At 41.7% G+C, this 8,085-nt stretch overlaps 1 protein-coding gene across 1 annotated transcript; it reads left to right on the plus strand.

Moving 5' to 3' along the window:
• The first annotated feature begins 817 nt into the window (after positions 1 to 817).
• On the plus strand, positions 818 to 3,600 carry LOC149111678 (uncharacterized). Its single transcript, XM_089289750.1, has one exon. The coding sequence runs from the start codon at positions 880 to 882 to the stop codon at positions 2,764 to 2,766; it is 1,887 nt and encodes a 628-aa protein (XP_089145876.1). The 5' UTR covers positions 818 to 879; the 3' UTR covers positions 2,767 to 3,600.
• The last annotated feature ends 4,485 nt before the right edge of the window (positions 3,601 to 8,085 follow it).

Raw genomic sequence — 8,085 nt, forward strand, 5'->3', positions numbered from 1 at the left:
AGTAACACTGGACGGATTTAGGATAAGCAAAGCTATAGCGTTCGCTAGATCGTATTTTATAAACCTTAAAGTTACAATGGAACCGTTACCCCTAAATTTAAGTTAAGCGCGCGATGCAAATAATTTGTCCCATTCGCCGCGGGATAACGAAATTTGCATACGGATTGAAAACTTAACGCAAGAATGTGACAATAGACTATTATCTTAAACGTTGAATGATTAGACTCTGTTATCTTAACTGAATAGGCTACTATCTATTAAGGCGAATTGAACCGGCACTAAAAGACTAATGAAGGCATTTGTTTTCATGCGAGTTGTGTAATTGTTATTCATTTACAGGAAAAATTAAATTAACAAACTAAGTAAACTTTTCGGGTGGTCTGCGTGTGCGAATGGAATTATGATAGATCAATAACGTCATATGTTACTTGATTGGTGGTTGAAAATATGATGTCATTTTTGTGCAATATGATTGGATGTTGGAAATGTGCTGCCATTTCCTGTAATATGATTAGTTAACGACACCAATAAAGTTGGGACTCGCTAGATAGAAATCATTTGCAGATGGTGGACTGTTGACTAAACTTTTGTTTCTCTGGATAAGATTTTCGCCCCATGTCAAGCCAATTTGAGGATATAAGCGATGAAGAATTGTTGGAGGCCATTATTGCTATTGAGAATGGAACAAAAAACAGTTATTTCCAACAGGTAAATTAAATATGTTGTGACAAAAATACATTTTGTGTACTTTATGTGTGATGAACCGGGTTATTTATTTTGTTTTATTTTTTCCCTTAGATTCTTGACGACTCTATCGATGATACGATTTTGTCAAATGTCACCGAGGCTACAGAACGTCAACTCACTAATCAAGAACAAATGGGGCGAAGTCTTGCTACCACAGAACCTGGACGCTTCGAATTTGTACTCAACCCGTACGTGGATAGTCACAGCAAAAAAATGGGCGTAAGAGAGCGTCACTACACCTCCAACATTCGTCAGGTGGGACAATTTATACCTCAACAAAACTTGGCAGCAGCAATTGCTGATGGATTACATAGAACAATCCAAAATTTGATTCTCCGAGACAGGATACCAGCCGCTGATCGTGTCTACTTCAGTTTAGCCAGCAATCGCTTAGTCAACGGCTATGCTTATCGAGGGTTACCGGCGGGGGAATGGTTAAATGGCCGTGATCGTGTCGACAGTCTGCTGCAGCAAATGTCACAGGTGTTAAACTCAAACGGGAACTTTGAAATGAATGATTCGTTTCAATTATCTTTTACACACGATCGTACATCTCCTCGCGGTAGCGGTCTGAAACGAAAATTGAAACCTGGACATTCTAATCCAGAAACTTTCAAACGTTTGAAAGGTTCTGTCATCAGTATCGATAACAAAGATGAACTATGCTGCGTCCGCGCCATTGTGACAGCTAAAGCTAGAGTGGATGATCACCCTAAATGGAACAGCTTCAGAAGAGATATCTCTATCCAGAGAGATGAAGCAATCAAGCTGCATATAGAAGCTAAGGTAGAAATGGGAAAATGCGGTTACGAGGAACTCACTAGATTTGTATTGACGCCGTCCTTGAACAATTATCAGCTCTTACTTGTGGACGCTACCCGAGGTTATAGCGTGACTTCTTTTGGAAAGCCTCAGGAAAAACAGTTGGTACTGTTGTATGATAATGAACACTGCAATGTGATCACTACATTACCTGGGTTCTTTGGTAACAGTTATTTCTGCGCTAGGTGTCTCAAATCCTACAATAACGAAGGTCAACACGCCTGTGAAAACAACCCTGATCATTGTTCTTCCTGCTTACAAACGGGATGTGGAGACTTTACAGAGGCCAGGTGTCGTATTCAACCACCAGCTACACCATGCGGATCCTGTAAGCGGATGTTTTATGATGATGTTTGTTTTCAAAATCATCTGACGAAATCCTACAAGGGAAAAACCGCTGACTCCAAAAACATCAGTGTTTGCAGTCAACGCCGCAAATGTCGTAGCTGTAAAAAGTTGTTGGTGGGTCTAAAGAAGCAACAAGAACATGAATGCGGTTACATAGACTGTCCCTCTTGCCACGAATACATAGAAGCCGCAAGCCACCAATGCTTTATTCAGATACCTAAAACGCCGGAAGAGCAAACCGAAGAGAAAAAAGAAAAAAAGAAGAAGAGAAAGAGAAAGGAAAAACGCAGGCGACGAACCGAAGCCGAAGCAGAGGATAATGGTAATGATGATGATGATGATGAAAAGTCTCCCATTCTCGTTTTCTTCGATATTGAGGCGATGCAAGACACTGGCAAACACATCCCTAATCTTTTAATAGCGGAAACTGAGGATGATAATTGTCCACTCCACTTCAAAGGTGAAGATTGCATCCGCGATTTCCTGGAATGGCTGGATACGTTAACTGAAGAAGACACGCGCAATGTAACTGTTTTGACCCATAACTTTTCTGGCTACGACTCCTATTTCGTCGTGGAGGAATATCATCGCCAACACAGGGTCCTCAATCAAATCAGAAATGGAGCTAAACTTCTCCAATTAACCTTTGACAATATTAACTTTATTGACTCTCTGTCATTTTTTCAAATGCCGCTTTCTGTATTTCCGAAGACATTCGGATTGACAGAGTTAAAGAAGGGCTATTTTCCTCACCTGCTTAACACGCCTGAAAATCAAGACTACGTGGGACCAATTCCCGAGAAAGAATTTTACATGCCTGAATCAATGTCTGTCAACGAAATGGCATGATAAAGAAAGAGCTGAGAATGTAGTGTTCGATTTCCAGAAAGAATTGCTGGAATATTGCGAGTCGGACGTGAAATTACTGAAGGAGGGATGCCTTACTTTCAGACGGCTTTTTGAAAAAGAGACAAAGTTTGACCCCTTCAGTCATATTACTATAGCTTCGGCATGCAATCGAGACCTGCGACAAAACCGAATGGAAGTCAACACAATTGCTTCCGAGCCTCTCCACGGTTGGCGACTAAAAACAAATCTGTCGAAAGTTGCCATGGAATATCTACTGAGGCAACAAAGTCAGATCAGTGGGAGAATTCAACATGTTGGAAATGATGGGGAATACCGTATCCCCAACAGTAGCTACACCGTGGACGGCTACGATGCAACTACGAACACCGTCTACGAATTTCAAGGTTGCTTTTGGCATGGCTGTCGTAAATGCTATCCCAACAGATCCGAAACACACCTTAGATTAGAGCACCGCTGCACTGCCGACGTGTATCTCTGCACCCAGGAAAAACTTCAATTCTTGCGTGACAAAGGTTACAACGTCATCGAAATGTGGGTGTGTGATTGGCGGAAAATGAAAGAAGAAAGGCAGGACGTCAGGAACTTTAAATTTGTATCCAGCCTCGATTTTTTGGAGCCACTAAATCCCCGTGATGTCTTCTGCGGCGGACGAACAAACGCTGTCAAACTCTATCATCTGGCTGACATCGCCTCAGGAGAGAAGATTCATTACTATGATTTTACATCTCTCTATCCGTTCATCAATAAGAATGCTGAGTATCCTGTCGGCCACCCTGAAATTATATTTCAGCCGGAAGACACAGACATCCAAAATTACTTCGGGATTGCCAAAGTCACAATCTTACCTTCAGAAAAACTGTTTCATCTAGTACTTCCGCTGCGTTGAAATGGCAAACTGACATTCCCGCTATGTAGAGCCTGTGTACAAGAAGAGATGGAAAAACCAATGCTACAACGGTCCTGGGTTTGCAGTCACAGCGACAGTGAAAGACAAATTACAGGTACATGGTGTACCCCCGAACTGAACAAAGCCGTTGAGAAGGGCTACAAAATAACTTACATTCACGAAGTGTGGCATTTTTCTGAAACGAGGAAAGGTCTCTTTAAAGACTATGTGAATACATGGTTAAAGATTAAGGAGGAGGCAAGCGGCTGACCAGCTCATGTAGGCAATGATCCCGTCAAACAGCAAGAACATCTGAGATCCTACAAAGCGAAAGAGGGCAGCGAACTCAACCGCAACAACATTGAAAAGAATCCCGGCAAAAATGATGTTGAATTCCATGTGGGGGAAGTTTGGCCAGCGTACCAACAAAACTCAAATCAAAGAGTTCGGGGATCCTATGAGGTTCAGTGCATTCCATGAAAGTGATGCAAATGACATTTGCTACGTGAGTGTATTGTCTGAAGACATCGTTGAAATTCACTAATATATAGATTTAGGCCAGCCTAAAGCGTAGCTCCTGGGCCGGGTTGTTCAGAGCCAAATAACCCAGGAAAAGGTAGAATTTTGATTTGAGTTTTGTAACTTTGCGGTGAGGTTTTCTGTATATTGTTTGGCCTTCTGTTTGGAGTTTTAACAATGACTATATACACAGGACAAAGCAGTAAAAAACATTTGTATAGACGAAAAAGTTATAATTCGGTTAACTGTTAATCCTGGGTTAGCGTTAACCAGCTTCCGAACAATCCCGCCCTGTTTTCAACAAGTTAACCTGAGATGAGCCCGCGATCCAATCGAAAACCAGCACTTTGTCAGCGGTCAACTTGAAAACAACACGCGACCGCGATGAGCTGTAAACTTGAGTCCGCGATATGGTCACGCGATACTGGTCAGCGGATACCTTGTTTTGACAGGTGTCAATTGATCATAACATGGATGTCCAATATCAAAGAAATACACGGTAAACCAAGGTTGCATGTCTCTGTCAACCTATTATTTGGAGTATGGCCGCCATGTTGCGCGACTCCCTCGTCGTCGTCGCCGTCGTGCGTACGCGCCCACGAGCAATACCGCTAGCCATGATTACCACGGGAAAATCTGAAATCGAATGACGAACCTGTCTCACCAAACCTCAACATTTTCATCGCTTGTTTCACGACATGTTGGGCTCGACATCGTTTGTATGCAGTTCTGGACATGCTACAAGAACGAGTGCAGTACACAGACACCGACAGCGTTATTTTTTCCAGTTTACCTCATGAAAACAATCCTCCCCTTGACGACTTTTTCGGTGATTTCAAGGACGAGTTGGGAGAAGACGACTTCATCACTGAATTTGCATCCGCGGGACCGAAAAATTATGGCTACCTTACGAAGAAAGAAAAAGAAGAAGGCAAAGTGAGGGGAATCTCTTTAAACAGTGAAGGTAGCAAGCAGTTAAATTATCAAGTATTGCGGCAAAATATTTTAGACGAAATTCAACGCCCTCTCGAGAAAACGCGACAAACTGATATTTACAAGCCTTATCACATCGTCCGAAACTCCAAAGAGTACTCACTGACCACAGTCTCTCAGACGAAAAAGTACCAGCTTGTGTACGAAAAACGGGTAATAGATCCCTACACCTTCAAAACATATCCCTATGGCTATGAAAGAATAACAAACGAGGACGTGGACATGATTGAACTGTTGTGCCATTTGTAAACAATTTTGTAAATAGTTTCATTCATAAGGAGCGCAATCCACTGGGGAGTTGCACACGGCTCCGTCCTGTAATTTTAGGGAAAAGTTTGATATTAAAGTTAATGGTTAACTTTAAAATTGCGTGATTTCTTTGTTTATGTTAAAAACCAGACTTTTTACTCGGTCATCAGGGAAACGAGATTAATGACGTCAAAGGGGGTGGGGCTTCTGGTTACCATGGATACGTCAAACTCGAGAAAACAATAGAACTCCTTTCCATAACAATACCTTTTCATTTGCATCACAATACCTGTCAAATCTGTACTGGACTAGCCCATACCACTACTACCATAACAGTTCTCATCAGATTCCAAAGGTCTAAACGGTAAACAATATTTATATAATACTGACAAGGGAGGCAACTCTTAAATTTGCCCAAACATTTTTAAAGCATTCCGAAAATTCACTCGAATTTCTAAATTTCGTACCTTCCACGAAACCAAACAGACACAAAACGAAGTTGGAATATGTTTTTACAAGTTGGCCAATTTTTTTTTCGAATACGAGACAAAGTTTAATTTTCCATTCTTTTTATTCCTTTATTTACCCACATCCTGCTAAACAAGACTGTGTGCTCCATGGGATTTAATTATTTCGAAGAGGTCTTCCATTTTCCGATTTTATCTATCTTAGTCGAGATATTTCCTATTCCTGTTAAAGGCAGCCCTTTAAGAACTAAAAGGAACACTGATAGCAGTCAATCTGTGTATACTAGTAGTAAAATTTTCATTGTCATTATACATTGTAGTCACCATATGTCTTCTCATTGGCTAAAAGCCTACAGTTAACTCTGGGAAACAGCGCAACCTGCAGATTATTCACTAATCTGCTAGCACTGAGATTAGTGAATAATATGTAGGTTGCGCGCGGAATGCATGATTTCCAGGAGCAATGTCAAGTTCACGGACAAGAAGTAAGAACGTGGCTTGTCGAAAACAAACTGTGTTCGGTGCGATAATGTGTTTGTCGTTATTTTCTTAAAACAATGTATAATAAAACAATTATTAGATTCGGATTTTGTGATATTCGAAATAATCGTGGTCTCGGTTAGTGTTATCAGCCTCAGCCTTCGGCTTTGGCTGATAATACTTACCTCGACCTTGGTTATTCCGGATATCACAAAAACCTCAACCAATAACTGTTTATTATGCTGCATCTCTATGGCACACGCGAAGACAGTAAGATATGGGCGAAAATGATTTTTTTCCGGACGCTACCATCTGGATCGACGGGAGTGGACCGGCCCAGCTGGGGGCTCCTCAGCGGATTCTCGAGCACCTTTAACTGAAGGTAAAACGGTTTAGGAGACGACTGAAATGAACAGGGTAAGAGGAGTAAAAAGTAGTAATAAACCACCAAAACAAACAGGTAAAGAAAAAGGGAAGCCACCAACCAGGGCGATCCAGGGACCCCGTCACAGACAGAGTATCGGGTATTGTTTAGAAAACCCGTCCCAGATCCGCCAAATGGATAGCGGAAGTGTTCCTATTGTGGAGGGACAGATGAGCTACCGCAACAGAACTGGACTCGAAGGTCCTTTCGAGCTCCATAAACTGATTTTCAAGTTCTAGAACTGTCCAGTAAGCCTAGCGAAAAGGTCAAAATAAAATTGAGGTCAGCCAATAAAGCAACACGCGACGAAAAATTGGCCGCATTAAACCAAACTGTCGTACCAAAGCAATCGGTCGGCGCTACACGCATAACATACGACAAAATTATAACGAAAACAGGAACAACTAAATGCTCGATATGGCATAAAGTCCGGACAAATAAGTCGCTAACACGCCCGGCAAGTACAGAGAATAGGACTTGACGAATACAACTAAAGTAATTTGCATTTTGTACATGTAAATTCCGAAATATGAACGACATGTGCACAGAAGTAACGAAAATTAGTAAACTTCATCACCTTTAAAAATCTCGTGCTGATTATGACAAAACCACGGAGAAAGTACCTGAATATAAAACAATGAGTTTTCGAGACAACAAAAGGAGATAAAAGCCCGGGGAACAAAATCTTTCCAAAATTAACAAACGTTACGAAAAAATAAAATACGAACGACAAATCCGGCTACAACGGCGGGCTCCAAGATATTAAGAGGGACATAACCCAGAGAAAACAAACACCATGAAAAGCAACACGAGGGACTATAAAAGACAGCGCGGCAGACTTTATGGAAGCTTATAAAGCACTGCTGAGCATACACTTTGAATGTTAAAACTACGTTGAAGCAACACACGCCATAAAAACAAAGTTGAAGGCGACGTACGCCGTGAAAACAAACTTGGAAGGCGACACACGCAGTAAAAACGAACTTGAAGGCGACATGCGCAATGTAAACCAGGAGGCGACGCTCGCCTTGAAAACTTGAAGGCGACACATACCATGAAACTTACAAGGCGACACCACGCCAAGAAGACTAACTTGAAGGCGACACACGCCAAGAAAACTAACTTAAAGGCGACAAACGCCATGTAAACTAACTTGAAGGCGACACACGCCATGTAAACTAACTTGAGAACGACACACGCCAAGAAAAGTAACTTGAAGGCGACACGCACCGAGAAAACTTACTTGAAGGCGACACACGCCAAGAAAACTAACTTGAAAA

This window comes from Orbicella faveolata, unplaced genomic scaffold (genome assembly GCF_042242905.1).
Source record: "Orbicella faveolata isolate gen_17 unplaced genomic scaffold, um_ofav_v1 contig_2, whole genome shotgun sequence".
Lineage (NCBI taxonomy): Eukaryota > Metazoa > Cnidaria > Anthozoa > Scleractinia > Merulinidae > Orbicella > Orbicella faveolata.

What these genes read in the sequence shown, in the direction of transcription:
- LOC149111678 (XM_089289750.1), top strand. Translation starts at nt 880, where the DNA reads ATGGGGCGAAGTCTTGCTACCACAGAACCTGGACGCTTCGAATTTGTA.